This window comes from Jaculus jaculus, chromosome 1, assembly GCF_020740685.1.
Source record: "Jaculus jaculus isolate mJacJac1 chromosome 1, mJacJac1.mat.Y.cur, whole genome shotgun sequence".
Classification (NCBI taxonomy): Eukaryota; Metazoa; Chordata; class Mammalia; order Rodentia; family Dipodidae; genus Jaculus; species Jaculus jaculus.
In genome coordinates, this window is record NC_059102.1 from 217,683,824 (window position 1) to 217,705,746 (window position 21,923).

At 38.7% G+C, this 21,923-nt stretch overlaps 1 protein-coding gene, 1 non-coding gene and 1 pseudogene across 2 annotated transcripts; all 3 read left to right on the top strand.

Moving 5' to 3' along the window:
* The first annotated feature begins 357 nt into the window (after positions 1 to 357).
* Positions 358 to 1,878, top strand: LOC101602933 (annotated as a pseudogene).
* Positions 1,879 to 2,691: 813 nt separating this feature from the next.
* On the top strand, positions 2,692 to 2,798 carry LOC123458211. Its single transcript, XR_006635508.1, has one exon. It is a non-coding gene; the product is annotated as a U6 spliceosomal RNA (small nuclear RNA).
* Positions 2,799 to 17,575: 14,777 nt separating this feature from the next.
* LOC101603240 (deubiquitinase DESI2-like) lies at positions 17,576 to 18,157 on the top strand. The gene has a single exon (XM_045141725.1). The coding sequence runs from the start codon at positions 17,576 to 17,578 to the stop codon at positions 18,155 to 18,157; it is 582 nt and encodes a 193-aa protein (XP_044997660.1).
* The last annotated feature ends 3,766 nt before the right edge of the window (positions 18,158 to 21,923 follow it).

The following is a 21,923-nucleotide window of genomic DNA, read 5'->3' on the forward strand; positions in this document are numbered from 1 at the left end:
TTGTGGAAATTAGATATTTTCATTCAACCCATACATGCAGGATGAAAATGTTTGGGTTGTATTGTGAACATTTTGTCTGCCAAGTTGAAGACCAAATCATATGTGCATTGTGCCTGAGTACTTGAGAATAAGTGGAAACAATTTTGAATTTAAATATGCTGTTTGTGACTACTCTGTTAAAAAAGCATTTAAGTAAAACTTATTTTGGGTTTCCTGTGGGGATGGGTGGTGTCAGTTGGTTACGGGCAAAGTGGGAGATTTTTTTTCTTTTTTGAGTCCTTTTTATTAAAAAATTTTAATCCCCTGCTCCCCGCTCTTCTGTTCTTCACCCTTCTGTTTTGTGAGCAGAGTGGAGATATGAATCACAAGAAGAAGAAGCAGCTGAAGCCGTGATGCTGGTATTGTAACAGAGATTTTGATGATGAGAATATCCTTATACAGCACCAAAAAGCAAAACATTTTAACTGCCATATATGCCACAAGAAATTGTATACAGGACCTGGCTTGGCTATTCATTGCATGCAGGTGCATAAAGAGACAATAGATGCTGTACTAAATGCAATACCTGGGAGAACAGACATAGAGTTGGATATATATGGCATGGAAGGTATTCCAGAAAAGGACATGGATGAAAGACAATGACTTCTCGAACAGAAAACACAAGAGAGCCAGAAAAAGAAGCAACAAGATGATTCTGGTGAATGTGATGATGATGAGTCTGCAGCCACAACCTGTACAACCTCAGCAAAGGTATATTCCACCAATGGCACAGCCAGGATTGCCACCACTTCCAGGGGCTCCAGGAATGCCTCCAGGTATACCTCTACTGATGCCAGGAATGCCACCAGTTATACCAGGCATGCCCCCTGGATTGCATCATCAGAGAAAATATACCCAGTCATTTTGTGGTGAAAACATAATGATGCCAATGGGTGGAATGATGCCACCTGGACATGGAATACCACCTCTGATGCCTGGAATTCCTCCAATGACACAAGCACAGGCTGTTTCAGCAGCAGGTATTCTTAATAGACCACCTGCACCAACTGCAACAGTACCTGCTCCACAGCCTCCAGTTACTAAACCACTTTTCCCCAGTGCTGGACAGGCTCAGGCAGCTGTCCCAGGACCTGTTGGTACAGATTTCAAGCCCGTAAATAATACCCCTGCTACAACTACAGAACCCCCAAAGCCTACATTCCCTTCTTATACACAGTCTACGGCTTCAACAACCAGTACAACAAATAGTACTTCAGCAAAACCGCCATCTTCAATAACAAGCAAGCCTGCTACACTTACAACCACCAGTGCAACCAGTAAGTTGATCCATCCAGATGAGGATATATCACTGGAAGAGAGAAGGGCACAGTTACCCAAATATCAACGTAATCTTCCTCTACCTGGACAGGCCCCAATTGGTAATCCACCAGTTGGACCAATTGGGGGTATGATGCCACCACAGCTAGGCATCCCACAGCAGCAAGGAATGAGACCCCCAATGCCACCTCATGGTCAATATGGTGGTCATCATCAAGGTATGCCAGGTTTCCTTCCTGGTGCTATGCCACTGTATGGCCAGGGACCGCCAATGGTACCCCCTTACCAAGGTGGGCCTCTTCAACCTCCAATGGGAATGAGACCTCCTGTAATGTCACAAGGTGGCCATTACTGATCTTAATTGATCCAGTCTAATAGGTTTGGAGATTAAACCTTTTCTCAACTTGTGCTGTTTATATAGCCAAGCTTCTGTCAATAAGGCTTCATTGTGATGTTAACAAACATTATCTTCCCACATACCAGGAACTATTGGACATTTATTTTACATGGGAAAATTATTTGGAATAATAAAGCAGGAACTTTTCCTGAAGTTGCAATTTATACTGTATGGCTTCTTTTTCATGTTTCATCTAGGTTTTTAGAGGTGAAGTATAGTAAATTTGGTTTGTTAAATTGTGAAGGCGCTAGAATTACATGAACATACCACCTTTATGAAGGCAAGTTCTGTAAGCTTACATTGCTATTTGTAAAGTTATGCCTTCACAGCATTTCAGATGCTGTTGGACTTTATGTCCCCAACCTTGCTTGGTGAGGGCTGTAACTGTTTCCAAGTATATGTACATTGGAAGTCTGAATGTGTAACAATATTTAATGTATTTAGAGTTCCTCACGTTGCAAGATTTAAGAATTCTGACCCATCATGGTCATGTGAATTTTCTGTTTTGTTAAACTTCATTGTAATAAAAGGAGAGAAAAAAATAAAACTTATTTTGTCTCAAAATATCTATAAAGAATTTATTAATTCAGTTTTCTATGGTACTTTTAGAAGCACAAAAGTCAATAAGTCTTTTATAATAATGCTGCTTTATTAAAGTTTAATTAGAAGATATGATACCTTAATTGGTAAAGACTCAATCAACAGGCAAACTAACTTTTTCAGATTGCAAAACCTACAATGCAAATGGCATGGGAATGGATATAATTGCAAAAAAGTAACAAAATGAAAGTGATCCTGGATGCATTAAAAATGTTAACTGTTGACAAGCATATAAGTGGACACAACAGATTGTCGAGGGTAACTTAACAATATATTTAAAAAGTCTTAAACATGTGTATAAAATTTGATTTAGCAACTCATGCTAGAACATTCATCTTCTCCAGTAGTGTTTGCTGCAGCCTAAAAATTCAACACCAGTGCTTGCTTTGGCAGAACATATAATAAAACTGGAATGATACAGAGAAGATTAACATGGTCCCTGCACAAGGATGACATGCATATTCATAAAGCATTCCTTATTTCTAGCCATTAAGGAAAGAAAGCAAAAATAGCTCTTTCTGTCTCAGTCTTTCCCTCTTCCATTTGAAAGAAAGTACTCTGGGGTTTATAATCTGTAACCTGTTCAGTGACAGCCTTCTGAGGACATTCTAAGACAGTATACAGTTCTGTGGTCTACTTGGAATCCATATAGATAACTCTTCAAGAGAGACACCTTGTTGGTTTTGACTGGACATTCATAAAAACTTCTTAAAGGGATTAGTGATAGAGTTAACTGTTATCTGTTTGTTTTGAATTTATATTGTTTCATCCCATGTACAAAATCATATTTTTTTCCTGCAAATAGCTGGGGGTTGTAAAAGAATGTTTTCTCACGATTTTTTTGCTTCAGTGACTTTAGAACAAATTTAACTCTGAAAAAACTCAACATCAGGAAAATGTTTAAAAAAATATTCAATACTGAGAAACAAAAGAAAAATGATTCAAGGAAGGTGTCAATATGCAGCATTTTAGCTTAATGTGGCAGAATATTTAGTCATGATATATGTTCAAAATAATTATCGAAAAAAGGTAAGTTTCCAAATATTTGAACTTCATGGTCTTAATTTTGTTTTTAAATATATACATATATAAACTATATTTCCTCTGATCAATTATATATAACATATAATACATTAATATATTTGACAAATTATATATATACTATAGGAAACATAGTTTGTTGAAATATTATAATTTTGTTTGGCATAATGATGGTCAGTTCATGTTTTCTTCTTATGTATTTTCATATAAATTCAACCCATAATAAACATATGTAGGACTAAGACACAGACAGGCAAACATAGTGCTTATGGGAAAGATACAAATTCAGCTTAGAAAACTGGTTTTAAAGGAATAGAAAAAAAAAAGAGGGCATTTGGACTGGATATCAAGATACTGATTTCTTTCACATGGACATTAATGAAAAGTGCCCAGGGCAGGGAGGAAATAGGTTCTATGATCCTCAGAAAACACCAGTACTTCAAGGGCAAAGGACCTAAGAAGGAAGAGCCAAAATAGTTGGGAAAAAAACATGTTCAGAAATTAATTTTGTTGTTTACCCATGTCATTAATCATAAAATATCATAAGATCACAACATCTTCACATGTCTGGCATTACTATAAAGATGTAGCACAACACCATAAATATTTCAGAAGTCTTAAAATAGTTTGAGCTTTTTCTCTTCTCCAGTGAAATGACTTTGTGAATGTGACTTTGAACTCTACTAATGGAGTTGCAAGTGGATATGAATGTTAAAGTTAATGACATTATTAAATCAAGAGGAAAGAGCAATGTTTTGGTTTTTATGCAGTGCTGGGGAGTAAACTCAGGGTCTTGTCCATACTGGGAAAGTGCTCTACCACTGAGCTTTACATCCTCAGCCCAAATGAACAGTTTGCTTCATCAGTATCAACCTGGAAGCAACCACTCTGTCTAGTTTTGTGAAGTAACATGACTGTAAAATGCTCTTAACTTCAAGGAGTTTAGAAATACATGGGAAAAAGAAAAAAAGCAGAGAAGACAGGGACATTCAAGTAACTGGAGGTGAGGGGAGTTTTTCCTAAAGGAAATTTTAACTTAATAGTTGAAAGTGAGGGTATTATGGTTTGAATGTAAAATGTCCCTTACAGGCTCATGTATTAGAACACACCATTTTTAGTTGGGGCATTGATTGTGAAGGATGTTGAATCTTTGCAAGGTGAGGTCTTGCAGGAGGAAATGGGTCACTAGGCAGGCCTTGAGGTTTTATAGCCCAGACACACTTTCTATACTCTCTTCTTCCTGAGTGCTGATGCAATGTGATGAGCTGGCCTCCCATTCCCGCTGCCATGTCTTCCTCACCTTGATAAACCAAATTCCCCTGAAACTGTGAACCAGAATAAAACCTTTTTCTTCTTTGAACTGCTTCTTGTCAGTTATTTATTTGGTCATAACAATGAGGAAAGTAACTAACACAGGTAGCAACTCCATTTTCACAAGTCACAAAACAATAGTATTTGATGGACTTCCAGAACTTATCTTTAATGTTCTGTGGAAAATTATTAGAAAAAATATTTGTAATAGTTATCCTGTTTCTCTCCTGTATATACACAAGAATCTTAGATGTTGAACAAAAACTCTAGAGAATATATATATATATATATATATATATACTCTTTGTCTTATAACTATTATTTTTGTTATCAATGACTGCATATTCACATCTTTCTGTCCTTGCCAAGATCTCCTGATTCTGGCTTAAATAACCCAGTTGTCTGTAAGACTATATCTGACACACATAAACACATACACAGGTACAAAGTGAGTTCCATCTCCCTAAACTTGCACAGTAATACCATAATGGTTTTATACCTTACCTGATATGCATAAGGTTCTCAGAAAATCCTCATTGAAGGCATTGGGAAACACAGGAGGCAAGATACATCACCATTTTGCTAAGATACCATGGCTCTGAAACTCAGGAATCTCATGAGTGATGCTGGCTGCCAAATCCAACAGTTGGTGAGTAGGTGGAAAAATTCTGGAACCTGAATCTGCTTCAGGCAGGTATACCATTCCATGGTTAAATTGATCATTTTGAGCAAAGGGATTACTTTTCTTTATGAATCCCTTAGTTAAGTAAGGATCATTTATTTTACTTTGTGTCCTTAGAACCCAAAGAACACCTGACATTCAGGAGGAAAACACTTAGCATTTCCTATTAAAATATCAATTGTAACAAAATTAATATCCCAAATGGGCATGATGATGTAGTTCTGTATTCCCAGAATTCTGGAGGCTGATGCAGGAGAATCTCAAGTTTGAAGCCAGCCTTGGCTAGAAAGAAAGACCCCATCTCAAAAAAAGAATATTCAAATTATATATCAATATATAAAACTATATTTGTGCAAAACTTCCTATGGACTACATTGAGCCATGATAATTAATGTCTAAAATTAAAAGGGCAGTGTGCAAGGTACAGCTAATCTGAAAAGTCTCAAATCCTCAACATTTCTGGTCTCAACACAATTAGGGTAAGGGATATTCAACTTGCATATCAACTTCAAACTCAATTTATTTACCTTTCAAAAACCCATAAGATGGCCTTTAAAACCTTGCAAAATGTTTTTAACCAGCCCTGACTTATAAAAGACACATCCACAATGGGCCACTTTTGGGAAATTATATAGGATAAATTATGGTAAGGTCAGAATCAAGTATGTATGAGATTTCTGGGCATGTAAAAATTGTCTGAAGGCTCTCATTTGGATTCTGAGGGGATTTGTTGTGACAAATCATGGAGAGAATACTTAATTGCTCAAGTAAGGAATAAAGCAAGCAGGAGTAGTAGCACATATCTGTAGTTCTAGCTATTCAGGAGGCTGAGGTAGGAAATGCATGTGAGTCCAGGACTTGAAAGACACCTTGGACAACTAGGCACTTGCTTGCAGACTACCAACCCAGGTTCAATTCTATAGTACCTATATTAAATCCAGAGGCAGGGCTGGAGAGATGGCTTAGTGGTTAAGCGCTTGCCTGTGAAGCCTAAGGACCCCGGTTCGAGGCTCAGTTCCCAGGTTCCACGTTAGCCAGAGGCACAAGGGGGTGCACGCATCTGGAGTTCATTTGCAGTGGCTGGAAGCCCTGACTCACCCATTCTCTCTCTCTCCCTCTATCTGTCTTTCTCTCTGTCTGTCACTCTCAAATAAATAAATAAAAAATGAACAAAAAATATTTTTAAAAAAAAGTTTTAAATCCAGAGGCATAAAGTAGCACATGCATCTGGAGTTTGTTTGCTGTGGCAAGAGACCCTGGTGCACACATACTCTACCTCAAATGAATAAATATAAATAAATAAACAAAGAAAGGGAGAAAAGAAGCAAGTAAAGACCTCACATTCTGGGTTTATATTGGCTATAAGCCACCCATTTATCTCCCTTACATGATAGCTTGCTTTTTCCTCTCTGCCTAAAGGAAAGAATGACACTTTTTAGGCATGCCCTTTTCCTTTCTAACTCGTATTCAGAAATTTTGGGTTATATTCCACTGACATAGAAAATACTTTTGCTCTAGACAAAAGGAAGCACATTAATTTGTAGCGAGAAAAATAATAAGGATGGGACTTGGGAAATAACTCAGTGGGTAAAGTGCACATATGAGGACCTCATTTCATATTTGAGAGAATTCTGTAAACTTCCAAATTCAGCCCCCAGCCAAGCTGAAGCAGCCAGGGCTGCTATGGAAAAGGACTTAGCAACCAAAGGCTAAATGCATATGAATCATCATTTGCAGCCTTTCTTCTGTTTATAATCCCATATTTTTATATTCTTACATATTTTGTCTATAAACAGTTTTCTTTGAAATAAATATGCTTATAGTAAAAACAGGAGCATATCAACAATTAAGAGATGTGGGTTTTTTTTTTTTTTTTGGAAGAAGACTTTCCAGAGATGTGGATGTGGAGTCTTTTCTTCAATTGATCTATAAGGCCATGTCTCTCAGAGGGAATTTGAGTTTGTAGACATTCAGTTAATCTTGGCCTTCAAACCAATATCCAGGGCTGGATGGTAACTACTGTTTCTGGAACTTGGGGCCACAGAGAGTGACTTCAACTTGTATCTCTCCAAATACTCCAATCCCACTATCTCAGTTAAACTGGAACTTTGAGACAGTTCTGGTATTTTATCAGCCAAAGCAAGCCTCAAGCAGAGACAGTAGTTTTTACATTAATATATTACTACATTTCATTAACATATTAGCTATCCTGAGCATGTGGAAGTAATAGCAAGTAGTTTATAACGATTGAACTTCCTGACTAAACTAAAAATAGCAACACTGTGGCTACAAACCCAGCTAGTGATGTAACAGTTGGGGAAATTTTTGTAGGAAGACACAGAAAAGCATTATCAAGAAATCATTCCCAATGTCTTGTCTGAAAAGTGTGTGATGGAGAGGGAGAAGTGAAAACATGAAGGTCAGAAGTTAGCTGGAGGTAAAAGTCTCACAACTGCATAAAGAGAAAAAAAATTGAGGTTGAGGGAAGAAATGACAAGAAACAGAAATAAAAGCATGTGGCTAGGACAGGAGGAGGTGTTTAAATCCAGATAAAGGATTTTTTTTTTTTTTGTTATACTTGTATGGAAAGTTTGCATAAACAGTCAGCTGTCTTTAGATTGAAGGTACAACGAAGCACATTATGACCATGGTCATAAATACTCCAGCCACTTTAGAAAAGACTGCCCCTGTGGTCTACAGTGCACATAGCCTTGGATTTCCCTCACAAATAGCCTGCACCTCCAGCCCAGCAAAGACTGTCCCCTTCACATGCCTGCAGCACCTCAAGACCAGCTAGTGTGGTGTCTTTCTGCATCTTTTTATTTTTGTTTTTTGGTTTTTTGGTTTTTCATGGTAGGGTCTAACTCTAGCTCAGGCTGACCTAGAATTCACTATGTAGTCTCAGGGTGGCCTTGAACTCTTGGCGATCCTCCTACCTCTGCCTCCCAAGTGCTGGGGTTAAAGGTGTGCACCGCCACTCCCAGCTTCTGCATCTCTTTTTATTGAATTTTAATTTTGTTTAGAGACAGGGTCTGATGGAGTATAGTCTAGCTTCAAGCTTGCTATGTAGTTGAGGACTGAATTTCTGATCTTCCTGCCACCACTTCAGGTCCTGAGATCATAGGATTGTCGCAGTATTTTATTTGGTATTGTGGATCAATCCCAGAACTTTGTCCATGTTAGGCAAGCACTCAAGAGCTACATGCCCAGCCATTTCCCACCTTTTGTAAGTACCTCCTACCTGGGCTGTGCTCACACTGAAGAGTGCAGGTAGTCACCACAGCCCCACAGAGTCCGGAGCAAAGGGAGCAGTTTCTGTGAAGGCTGGAAGTTTCTCCTTTGGCTTCTAATCTTTTCACAACTTTTTAACATTTTAAAAGCTTTCCCCCTTGTTTTTCTTGGGCACTAAGAAAGATACATGAATCTAAAGGGAAGTCTCAACCACTGAAGACACTTCTAGAAGGCTGCTTAAATTAAAAGCAACCTTAAATACAATCCTTGGGCTGGAGAGATGGTTTAGCGGTTAAGCACTTGCCTGTGAAGCCTAAGGACCCGGGTTTGAGGCTTCATTCCCCAGGACCCACGTTAGCCAGATGCACAAGGGGGCGCAGGTATCTGGAGTTTGTTTGCCACTGGAAGCCCTGGTACGCCCATTCTCTCTCTCCTTCTCTGTTGCTTTCAAAAAAATAAAAATAAACAAAAAAATTTTAAAATACGATCCATTTTTGGAGTTCCATTTACAGCCAGCACACTGAGCCTACCTCTTGCACAATCAAGTCTAAAGATTTCATGTTCATAAGCAGCACTGAGAAAAAAAAAAGCCCAAGAGGAAGGCCCTCTGGTAAATCTTGTACAAAAGTAGTAAAAAAAGTAAAAAAAAATTGTAAAAGTCGAAAGGATTAGGGCATGGTCTTAGGCAGGCATCAAAGAAAATGAGAACACAGGAGTGGAAATGATAAATATTTGAAGAAGGGAAATGAGAATATACTTTCGTTAGGCCCTGAAGGAGAAGAGGAGTGTTTGGAGAAGCACTTGTGAAAGACATGACATTTGATCTTAACCGTAAAATATGATAGAAATATAAATATGCAGAGATTGTAAGTCTAGAAAAGATAGAGGCCTACTAGCCTATGTATATAATTGTGTATATATACAGCAATACATATGATTGCTTATAATTTTGTTGTAGATTATAGTAATGTATATGTATATAATTGCGTATATACACGGAATGTGGGCATAGGTGATAATTGCTTCAGACCAAAGACACATGAAAGCTAAATATAATATATTATCTCAATAGGCTCCTGAAACAGAAAAAAAAAATGGTAAGTCCAAACTAAAAAAAAATTTTTTTTTTATAAATTTATTTATTTATTTGAGAGCGACAGACACAGAGAGAAAGACAGAGAGAGGCAGAGAGAGAGAATGGGCGAGCCAGGGCTTCCAGCCTCTGCAAACGAACTCCAGACGTGTGCGCCCCCTTGTGCATCTGGCTAATGTGGGACCTGGGGAACCGAGCCTCAAACCGGGGTCCTTAGGCTTCACAGGCAAGCGCTTAACCGCTAAGCCATCTCTCCAGCCCAAGTTTTTTATTTTTATTATTATTTTTTTTAGTTAAATTTATTAGTTTTCTTTTCAGCAAATACAGGCAGTTTGGTACCATTGTTTAGGCTCATCCATGATCTACCCCCTCCCATTGGACCCTCCTTGTTGATGTAAATAGGTCCTGCATTGTGGAGTTAGCCCACAGTTATTGGTACCATAAATGTCTCTGCATATCATGACCCAACATGTGACTCTGACATTCTTTCCGCCCCCTCTTCCGCAAAATTTCCCTGAGCCATGTTGGGTTCATTTTTGGTCTGCTTCAGTGCTGAGGTGTTGGGGGCCTCTGAGGGTCTGGCTCTCTGATTTGGTAGGAATTGATTTTTCTCTGTGTTGGTCTCCTTCCCCTTTGTGCTGGTTTCCGGTTCATCAGGAAAACATCACCCTTGCTTATTTCACTAATTTTCTGTAGTTTCAGTTGGGCCCCTTTTGAGGTATGTTGGGGCAGCTCTCTCCTTAGGATCTGCATCTATCTGGAAAAGAGAAGCAGATTCTCCAACGGAGAGTAAGTTAGCACCCAGAAAATTGAGATAACACTTACTTTTTTGACAGACAGTTTGATAGGTGTAGGCCCTCTTATACCCCGTGATTGATGGTAGCTTGATATTGTAGAGTGGGCTTGTGTTTGGGTATGGTTCTGACTTGTTTCCCAGCTCCAGCTATGGGTCTCGTACCACCGAGGGGATCAGTTAGCCAAATCAAGAGCAGTTGGTTCCCCACCATGGCTGTGTGCCACTATTGCACTTGTGTGGGCATCACATCAGGTTATTTGTTGCTAATTAGGTTAGACAATGAGTTGCTTGGACAGATATTGGTCATTTCCCCCAGTCGCCCATGTAGCACCTTTTGTCACTAGACACGCTGACTGTCTGGGGACTGACTCTCTCCTGGCTTCCAGCCATGCCATTCCATTTTATGTGTCAGCTGCGTATGGAGTCTTCAGCAATAGGGTCTTACCACTGGCCTTTGGTGGGTCATCGAGTACTCTGACAAAAGTCTGTCATTGTTTTGGGAAACCTTGTAGGTTTCTCTGATCAAAAGCTCATTGTGGATGGTAGCCCCAAGCTGGTAGTGGGGGTTACAGGTCAGTGCCCACTAAGATATTGAGGAAAAACATAACTAATATACAAGAGTTAGAGAGGAGAGAGGGGGGGTGAGAGGGGGAGAGGAAGGGAGGGAAGATGTAGAAGATTTAGGTTAGTCTTGATCATACCCTCTCCAGTGTCTTGTGGTTCAGGTGTTTCCTGTAAGGGTCTAGTGAAGGTTCAGACATTTGGTCTGTCTTTTAGGAAGTAGAATTTTATGGTACCATTGCTGTTTGGGTCCAGATTACTGTTTTCCACCCTTCAATGCCCTCCCCATCCATCTTATTGTCTAGTCCATGAGGTGCTTGCTGAGTATGTAAGGTATCTTGGGTAGATTCAGGTTAGGTGTTGTAGATGAGTGAGACTGTGTGTCAATTTTTTTTTTTCTGTGATTGGGTAAGTTCACTGAGAATGATCTGTTCCAGGTTCAACCATTTTTCCTCAAATTTCTTTGTTTAATTTTTTCTTACTGCTGTATAGAATTCCATTGTGTAAATATACCACATCTTTGTTATCCATTCTTCTAATGATGGACATCTGGGTTGATTCCAGCTTTTAGCTATTACGAATTGAGCTGCTACAAACATGGTTGAGCAAATCTCTCTGGCCTGTGGTTTGAAGGTTTTAGGGTGATGCCCAGAAAGGGAATAACTGGGTCTGTTGGTATTTCTATAGTCAGCTTTTTCAGGAGAGTCCATATTGCTTTCCAAAGTGGTTGTACCATCTTACATTCCCATCAACAGTGAATGAGTGTTCCTGCTTCTCCACATCCTCGCCAGCATTTATTTTCATTTGATTTTTTTGATGTTGGCTATCATTACTGGGGTAAGGTGGAATCTCATAGTTGTTTTAATTTGCATTTCTCTGATGATTAGGGATGATGAACATTTTCTTAAGTGTGTGTTTGCCATTTGTATATCTTCCTCTGTGAATTGCCTGTTAAACTCTGCACCCCATTTTGTGAGTGGGGCAAAGAATGCCTCCACATATTTAGGAAAATCGACATAATTCTCTGCATGATATCAGATCATAATGCTATATTCCTAGAAATCAACAACAACAACAAAAAACCCACCAAGAATCCCAATGGCATCTGGAAACTGAATAGCACACTCTTAAACAATGAATGGATAGTGGATGAAATAAAAATGAAATAGCAAAATTCTTGGAATTGAATGACAATGAGAACACATCATACCCAAACTTATGGGATACAATGAAGGCAGTCCTCAGGGGAAAATTCATAGCACTCAATGCCTTCATAAAAAAGACAGAAAGATCCCAAATCAATAGCCTAACCATCCACCTAAAGGCACTGGAAAAACAAGAAAAATCCAACCCAAACAGCTCCAGAAGGAAAGAAATAATTAAAATCAGACCAGAAATTAATGAATTGGAAACCAAGGAAACAATTAAGGCAATTGACAAAAGAAAGAGCTGGTTCTTTGAAAAAATAAACAAGATTTACAAACCTCTGGCCAATTTGATCAAGCAAAAAAAGGAGAGACTCCAAATTAACAAAATTCAAAATGAAAAAGGAGAGATAACAACAGACATAGTGAAATTGGGAGAAGCATCAGGACCTATTTCAAAAACCTCTACTCCACAAAACTGGAAAATGTGAAGGAGATGGATAAATTCCTGGACACATATCATCTACCAAAGCTCAACTCAGAGCAGATTAATCACCTCAATGAACCCATCACACTCATGGAGATTGAAAAAGTAAAAAAAGAAGAGTCCAGGACCAGATGGATTCCCAGGTGAATTTTATCAAACCTTCATGGAAGAACTCAAACAAATCTTTCTAAAACTGTGCCACACAATTGAAGAACAGGCAAAGCTACCCAACTCCTTCTATGAAGCTAGTATCACCCTAATCCCAAAACCAGGCAGAGATGCCACAAGAAAAGAAAACTACCGGCCTATTTCCCTAATGAACATAGATGCAAAGATCCTGAACAAAATACTCGCAAACCGAATTCAACAACACATAAAGAGCATTATCCACCTTGACCAAGTGGGATTTATCCCAGGAACACAAGGGTGGTTCAACATACGAAAATCTGTCAATGTAATACACCACATAAACAAGCTTAAACATAAAAACCACATGATCATTTCAATAGATGCAGAAAAGGCCTTTGAGAAGATACAACATCACTTCATGATCAAAACATTGGAGAGAATCGGCATGGCCGGATCACATCTTAACATAATAAAGGCAATATACAAAGCTCCAAAGGCCCAAATAATACTTAATGGAGAGAGACTGGAGGAATTCCCATTGAGATCAGGAACAAGACAGGGATGTCCTCTCTCACCTCTGCTTTCCAATATAGTTCTGGAAGTCCTAGCTCAAGCAATAAGACAGGAGAAGGAAATAAAAGGGATACAATTTGGAAAGGAAGAAGTTAAGTTAGCTCTATTTGCTGATGACATGATTGTATATGTAAGAGACCCGAGAGACTCCATCCCAAAACTCCTGAAGGTGATTAACTCCTATAGCAAAGTAGCAGGATACAAAATCAATGCACAAAAAGCGGTAGCATTTCTGTATGCAAATGACAAAGACACAGAAAAAGAAATAAAGGACATAGTCCAATTTTCAATAGCAACAAAAAAATATAAAATACCTTGAAATAATGTTAACCAAGGAAGTAAAAGATCTATACAACAAAAATATAAAAACTCTCAAAAAAAGAAATTGAGGAGGACTTGAGAAGTTGGGAAGACCTCCCATGCTCCTGGATAGGCAGAATTAACATTGTGAAGATGACAATCCTACCAAAGGCAATATATAGATTTAACACAATTCTAATTAAAATCCCTACAGTGTTCTTCACAGAGATAGAAAAAAAGACCTCAAATTTCATATGGAAAAACAGAAGGCCTCGCATATCCAAACATATCCTCAGCAAAAGAAATACCTCTGGTGGCATCACCATACCTGATCTAAAGCTATACTACAAAGCCATAGTAATAAAAACAGCATGGTACTGGCATAAAAACAGGAGTATAGACCAATGGAATAGACTTGAGGACCTGGAGTTTGGGTCAAGCAACTATAGCTACTTGATATTAGACAAAGGCAGGAACAATATAGGCTGGAAAAAAGATAGCATCTTCAACAAATGGTGCTGGACAAACTGGATAACCACATGCAGGAAACTAAAACTTGATCCACACATTTCACCATGCACTACACTCAAATCCAAATGGATCAAAGACCTCAACATAAGACCAGAAACTCGAATACTACTGGAAGAAAATTTAGGAAGTACTTTCCATGATATAGGAATGGAAAAAGACTTCCTGAACAAAACCCCAGTGGCTCAAGTTCTTAAGCAGTCACTCAACCAATGGGATCATATGAATCTGAAGAGTTTCTTTACAGACAAGCATATAATATAAGCAAAGCCAATAGAATACCCAAAGAATGGGAGAAAATATTTGCAGGTTATCCAACTGATAGAGGAATAATCTCTAGAATCTACAAAGAACTCAAAAGTCTAAACAATAAGATTTTTCTTTTTAAATATTATTTGTTTATTTGAGACAAAAAGAGAGACACAGACAGACAGACAGAATGGGTGCACCAGAGCCTCCTGGCTATGCAAACAAACTCTGAGACACATGTAACAGTTTGTGTGTCTGGCTTTGTGTGGGTAATGGGGAATCAAACCTGGGCCATCAGACTTTCAAGCAAGTGTCTATTACCACTGAGAAAGCTCTCCAGTCTAACTAAGGAAACTTTAATAAAGTGTGTACTTTAGTCAATACTATATCAATATTGGTTAGTAGTGACCAGTGTTAACATATTATTATGTTATTAATAGAGGGAACTGGATACAGGACCTATAAGAACTTTCTATCCCTGCATTATAAAAATCTTTGCAATTCTAAAACTATTACAAGATAAAAAGTTTAAAGATACAGTGCAACAGGCTTCAGTTGTAGAACATTGAGAGATCATGCTGGAACTGAGACCGAAGCCTGTGCTCTACTGACTATCTAGCATAGTGCTAGAATGTGCTATGTGAGCTATTGGGGAGTAAAATTCACTAACAGCATGGACAAGCAGTGGACCCTGAAAGCTACAAAAGCTATATATATGTACATATAATGTGCTGATTTGCCTGGTTTCTTATGGGGCCATCTGGAGCCCAGCTGACATAGTTAGGTCACTTTTTAATGACAGAAGGAGACATAGAAGGGGCATTTTCTGTTTCCTCATTCCAGAGAATCTTGAAAATTTCCCATTTTTAATATTGATTCTTTGACATTCAACACATCTTCACATGAACTACCTTTAACTTACATATAAAGGACAAAAGAGAAGAAATACCTATCTTCTCCAGTGTACTGAAGATTTGTAACCTATCTATTACATTTGTCTTGCTAACAGTGACACATGGTGTGTTGTACAGCATAGACTACGATCCCTCCATGCAAGGACTGATGAGCCGTTATTTCACCTTAAAGGAAGTACTGTCCAGGGGAAAAACAACTTTTCCCATAACAGGGCAAATAATGGCAGGATTTGACTTGAAGCACAGATCTTCCCAAGGCAGCACATCTTTAAAAGGAAGTAACTCAGAAATGAAATAGTTCTCTGTTATGTGGCATTTCATTTTGTTCCACTGTCATTTGCAGACTAAGAATGCCAAGATGACAAATTGACAGAAGTCAGTAATACAGGCAGCTGATAGGTGGTAGAATAGATTAAGAAAGCCATGAAAGAAGGAGAGATTGACTTGCTCATTCTAAGGAGAAGAAAATAATTCCTTATTTGGAGATTTAAAATGAAAATCCAGCTAACAGCATTTTTTAGTCATTTTGCAATATATAAAGTTACTTACTTATTTAAAGACAATATCTATGGTCTACTGCAATAAATCATCCACCATTGATACATCAGTTATCTAGCTACCTTTTTAGGCATATTTATGCATTGCTGTTATGTGTCAGGTCTCTGAAGAATAAATGGATAAAATGTAAAAACCGTAAGTCTTTTACATAGCTAAGTAGATATGAGATTAAAGAAGGTTAGTGGTTTGTGGACGTGGAGGTAAGGCAATATGAATATAAAATTAAAAACTATCCCATGATGGTCAATAATTAACAATAGGAATGAATAAATTTTTTTTTATTAGAGAGAAAGAATTGGCATGCCAGGGCCTCTGGCCATTGCAATTGAACTCCAAACATGTGTGCTATCTTGTGTGCATGTGACCTTATGCATGCATCACCTTGTGTGTCTGGCTTATGTGGGATCTGGGGAGTTGAACATGAGTCCTTAGGCTTCACAGACAAGTATCTTAACTGCTAAGCCATCTTTCTAGCCCTGAATTCAAATTGTAATAGCGAAACAATAATAAAACAGAAACTTTTAGGAAGTATAGTAAGGTGAAAGAAGCCTAACGTAAGAGAAAAGAATGTATGGAACTTTATAATAAAAGAAGAGAAACAAGGAAAACATAAAGGAAGGTGACCAAGGATTCTGGTTAAAAATAATTTTTGCCTTTTGATTCCAAACTAGCTTCTTTTACCTCATTTTTCTTATTTAACAGATTATATTTCATCTTCATGCTTAGCAAGAGACTCCCAGTGCAATTCTTTTAAAAAGAGTCACCAAAACCTCTAGCCAGGCTATATTGACTGCCGGAGCCTTGAATTTCCTTGATATTCCTGAGTGGTCGCAATGCACCATGTGAATATATTCATACACATTTGCTTTGTGGCTTATAAAATAAACTATTTGCTTGACAGGAAGAGTCTGGAGCCACTGAGCCTGAAAATGGGCTGATCAATGAATCCAAGTATATTCACAGTAGGGGTAAAATTTTACAGTTAAATAAGTTATGAATGTCAGGTGAATAACATCTTTTATTATACAGTGGTCTCAATCTCACAGCCCCAAACTGGGCAGAAGGCAAGTATTATGTACTTCAATTGGATTTTCTTTATGGAGGAGGATTAAGAATTCTACCATTCTAAACACATAAAATAAGTTAAAACCATACCATTTCCTTTGGAAAGAAAAGATTTTTATGAACTGTGACCATTCTCTCAAAGGAGCTAGAAACCTGCTTTTGATCTTATTAAGTCCTTACATTTCCTCCATGCATCAAATTTACTGGATCATTTTGAAGGAAGAACACAATATCCTTTCCTTTCTTGCAGCAAGTGGCAAGGCTACAGTACAATTCAAAAGGTACTTGCTGGTCCTAACTTCATATCTGAAAACAGAAGTGTCTATTGGAAGCAGTTTAAAACACATCAACAAGGCGCCTGAAGCCCGAAGCGGGCTTGCCACGGGTCCGGCCCGGCTCCTCCGCACATATACGTCCCCGTCGGCGGCGCCCAGGAGCGGCCTGCCTGCCCGATGCTTCCGCCCGGGTTGCGGCGGGCCGGGCTGGACGCTTAGTGCCCGGGCTTGGGCTCCCGTGAAGCACCCGCGGGGGGGGCGGCGGCCTCCGCCCCGCGGAGACCGAGCGGCTTGAGGACGAGGCGGCGGCCGCGGGGAGGAGGATGGGGGCTACCCAGTTAGTGGTGCTCAACGAGTACATGTACTGGATGAATGAATACACCTCATCCATTGGAATTGGAGTTTTTCATTCAGGAATTGAAGTGTATGGCAGAGAATTTGCTTATGGTGGCCATCCTTATCCTTTTTCTGGAATATTTGAAATTTCCCCAGGAAATGCTTCTGAACTAGGAGAAACATTTAAATTTAAAGAAGCTGTTGTTTTAGGGAGCACTGACTTTCTAGAAGATGAGATTGAAAAAATTGTAGAAGAATTGGGGAAAGAATATAAAGGCAATGCTTATCATTTGATGCATAAAAACTGCAATCACTTTTCTTCAGCATTATCAGAGATTCTTTGTGGGAAAGAGATTCCTCGCTGGATTAATCGACTGGCCTACTTCAGCTCCTGTATACCCTTTCTACAGAGTTGCCTCCCGAAGGAGTGGCTCACCCCCGCTGCCCTGCAGTCTAGCGTCAGCCAAGAGCTCCAGGAGGGACTGGAAGAGGCAGAGGATGCCGCTGCTTCTGCAACCATGGCAAGCGCCGGAGCAGGCTCCAGACCTGGGCGCCACAGGAAACTCTAAGCATCTCCAAAGTCACACCTTCAGAACTGTTTTGCCAATTGAGTATCACTAGGGAAAAGCATCACTAGGGAAAAGCATCCTTTGGGGATTTTGTATGCAAAGATGGCTCTCCCCCAAATCCCAGTTTTTCAGCTCAGGATTATATTTGTAGTCAAAAAAAAAAAAAAAAAAAAAAAAAAAGAAAAGAAAAAGACAAAAAAAAAAAGAAAAAAAAAATTACTTGGCGCAGGAGGGAGAACTTTGTACGAAGCTGCCCTCTGTTTTGTTTTATTTTTACCCACTTGTAAATTTAGATTTACTTCTGTTTTATACATGCTCTGTTAAGTTATGTTTACAGTATCTTGTATCGCTGTTTACAAATCTTGCATGGACTTCTGCCACCATGAAAGAAATCTTCATCTTCAAAAATTAGGCAGGTAATCTTTGTACACGTCCTGACGGTGCCAGAGCTATGGCAAATCATAGGTGCATAAAAAGGTACTCACGCAGTTAGTTACCATCACCTGCTTAGCCGTCTTTTAGATTTGTATTTGGTTTTGTTCTTGTTGATATTTGACACCAGATACAGGGAACCAAACTGGCCTGATGCAAAGGAGCACACACAGCAGCAGAACACTGGGAGCCAGCTCCTCCTCACCCTCCCTCTCTGAGTAGCACAGCTCGCAGCGCGTCGGTGGCACAGTCGGCTTCATTACCCGTCCACCTCCGCAGGGTGGGGTTCTTGTATCTGTCTGGCTTCGATGCCTCCAATTGTATAAAAGATTTTTGTTGTTGAGGATATTCTTGTAACTGACAAGTGGTTTTGCACATGCGCTGGGGGCGGGGCTTCATCTTTATTTTAATACGTAATTTCCTCCTGCACAGGAGTTTTGGGTGAGGCAGGAATATCTTAAGTGGTAGCCTTCTGACTTAACAGTACAAGTTGATATTGAACTACTTTTTAACTATTTGGGCTACCTTTTGTACTGGACCTTGAGTCTAAAGAAACACACCCCAAACAAGTAATTCTTTGATATTTCATACTTTTTATGTACCATTTCAGAAAGTTTGTTGGAATTTATTAGTTTATAATGAGAATAGTTTCACCTCATAATAGAAAGTCTATTCTCATTGACCTCTTTTTGGAAAATCATATTTTTGTGTGTCTTAAAATCCATCTCTTTAAGTTCTTTCAAATGTATGTCTCTTACTAACATACTCTAAGAATGAACATTACCACAGATAAATCCTCATTATCAAGGAAGCTATCTGCTAGCGTCTACCCCCAGATTGACTGTTGGATGTAAGAAACAAGTCATTACATGTCACAATCAATGTTCTGCCTTAAGAATGAATGTCCTAGGTCATATTAAATATAGTATATAAATGATCCAAGGCAGTGACTTCAGATATATATATATAATTTTAAAGTCATTTACATTTATTTAAACTTTTAGATTGGGTTATTTACTATTTCTCTATGTAAAGATACATATCTTTCAGTAAACTACATTTTTAACTTTTCCATAAGCTGATTTTGATTGATTTTTATCAACATAAGCACACCCTGTTCAAAGGGAAAACAAACCTTGGGTTATAAGCATTGGCCTAAGGCAAATGAAGCCACTTTATGCTGTTTTGACTGTTCTGTTTCCAGAGAGGAAAGCGGTCATAAATTTCTCTGCTCTGTGGGGTTTTGTTTTAAGAGAGTGGATAGATGGAATATGTGACGTTTATGGAGAGTTGACTTAGTTCAGGTCTAGAAAGTGAGGCTTAGGACAAAACATTAAGGCCCCAGCAGCAAGTTGTTCACAGAAGATTCCTAGCCCCAAACCTACCTTAGTGGAAAGTGCTTGTGGTAATACAGAGCAGCGTTTTCTATCCGCTGAAATACACATGTTGTGAGCCGGCTGGCCCCTTGAAGCCCAATGGCATGGCCCTTCGCCGTTTTGGGCAAACAGCCAGAAACATTCTACCTGTGATTATCCAAACTTCAGTCATTCAACACGTGAAAAGTTTAATTCTATTTATTTCTTTCTGAAACATTTGGAGTTTTAAAATAGTCTAAAGGGTCTTAACAAAAATAAGTAGTGGTCTAAGGCCAATTATCTAGTAGCAGATTCTGGACATGAAATTCCTTGTACTCTAATCGTACTTGAGGCTGAGGAAAAGAGTTTTGAAAATCTCATTCAAAGGAGGTCCTTTTCTACAGTTCAGATTCAGAATGGCTTTTACTAACTAGCATTTGACCTGCTTTTCTTGCCCTTGAGGGTAAAGAATCTTGTTCTCAACTTGAACTCTTTTAAGAAAATTCCAGCTCAAAACTCCATGATTAATGGAATCAGATATATATATATATATATATATATATATATATATATATATATAAAATTTTTTTTTGAGTAACTAAAATGGACCACATTCTTCCCAGTGGGTTGATAGAGTTATACAGTGAGAGATGTCTGGTTTCCACTGTTTCTTTAGATATCCTTGGGGGGCTGGGGAGGTTAATCCTTAGCAGGGGGCATCAGCTTTGGAAAGTGTCTCGTGGCCTTGTAGAAGGCAGTGGTCTTAGAGCACCTCCACTTGATGCCTGAACTGCAGCCAGCTATTGCTCTGGCCCACAGCAATAGATATGTTACCCATCACCAGCATTTGCACAGAGCAGGGAATTCCGGTTTTAGTCCATTGATAGCACCGCGTGTGTGAGGAGATTCGACACCACAGACAGCTGCAGGACTGTGTTTCCATGGCTGCTTCTATCACATAACGGGTAGAAACATGTTACTGCTTCAGGGCTGTAATGTACGTCTTGTGGCTCTGTTCTGTAAGATTCCCTGAAGTTTCGATACATGCTGTTTTCTTTAAATGACTTAAGTTTAAAGCATCTGAGTTGTTTTCAGCAGTTGACCATCTTGTCGTCCTTCATCAGTGTGGTTTAAGGGCACAGCTCGATGGCTCCCCTTCTGTTGTCTGCTCAGTCCACACACGCACCTCTCCCGTCGACAGGCGGTACAGCTGTCAACGCATCTCCATGGACCTGAAGATCATTTCTTGTGAAGTTGAATGCAAGTGTACTGTCATTCATAGTGTTTATATAAAAATACCAGGAATCTTCACTTTTGCTACCTTGATATAGCATTCGGCTATCATGTTACAACATTGAAATACATCGATTTATTAAAAAAATACTTAAAAAAACACATCAACAAACATATGATTTGTTCTTCCAAATTATCACCTTGGAGTCACCACATTACTTCAAAAAACAAGGCCATTATTCAAAATAATGTTTGGAAGTCTGCTTTAGGTTCTGTCTTTACAAAAGAAATCAAGCCTATGTTTATAGTGTTGTTGGGCAAAAATGCTATTTATTTTTTTAGCTTAATCATTCGATTGCACATATCACTTTTAGTTTAAAAAATTGAAGTCTAATCTCCAAAGACGAAAAATAACCACTCAGGAGAATCAAAGAACATATAGGATCCTTAACTCCAGAGGAATTGGCTCTAGGACCTCCAAACAGACTCAGACCCTCAGATGTACATAACCTATGCACATTTAATGATTTACACCATGTCTAGATTATTTATAATGCCTAGTACAATGTAAATGCTATGAAAACAATTGTTTGGCTCTATTATTTAGGGGAAAGAACAAGGAAAAGTCTATAAATGTTCAGTATGGAACCAAATAAAAATATCTTCAAACTGCAGATGGGAATAGGAAACCATGACTAAAAATTCTACATTCTATTCTGAAGGCTATTAAATACAGAGGGATTCCA

Coding starts and splice junctions, on each gene's coding strand:
- LOC101603240 (XM_045141725.1), top strand. CDS start 17,576: ATGGGGGCTACCCAGTTAGTGGTGCTCAACGAGTACATGTACTGGATG.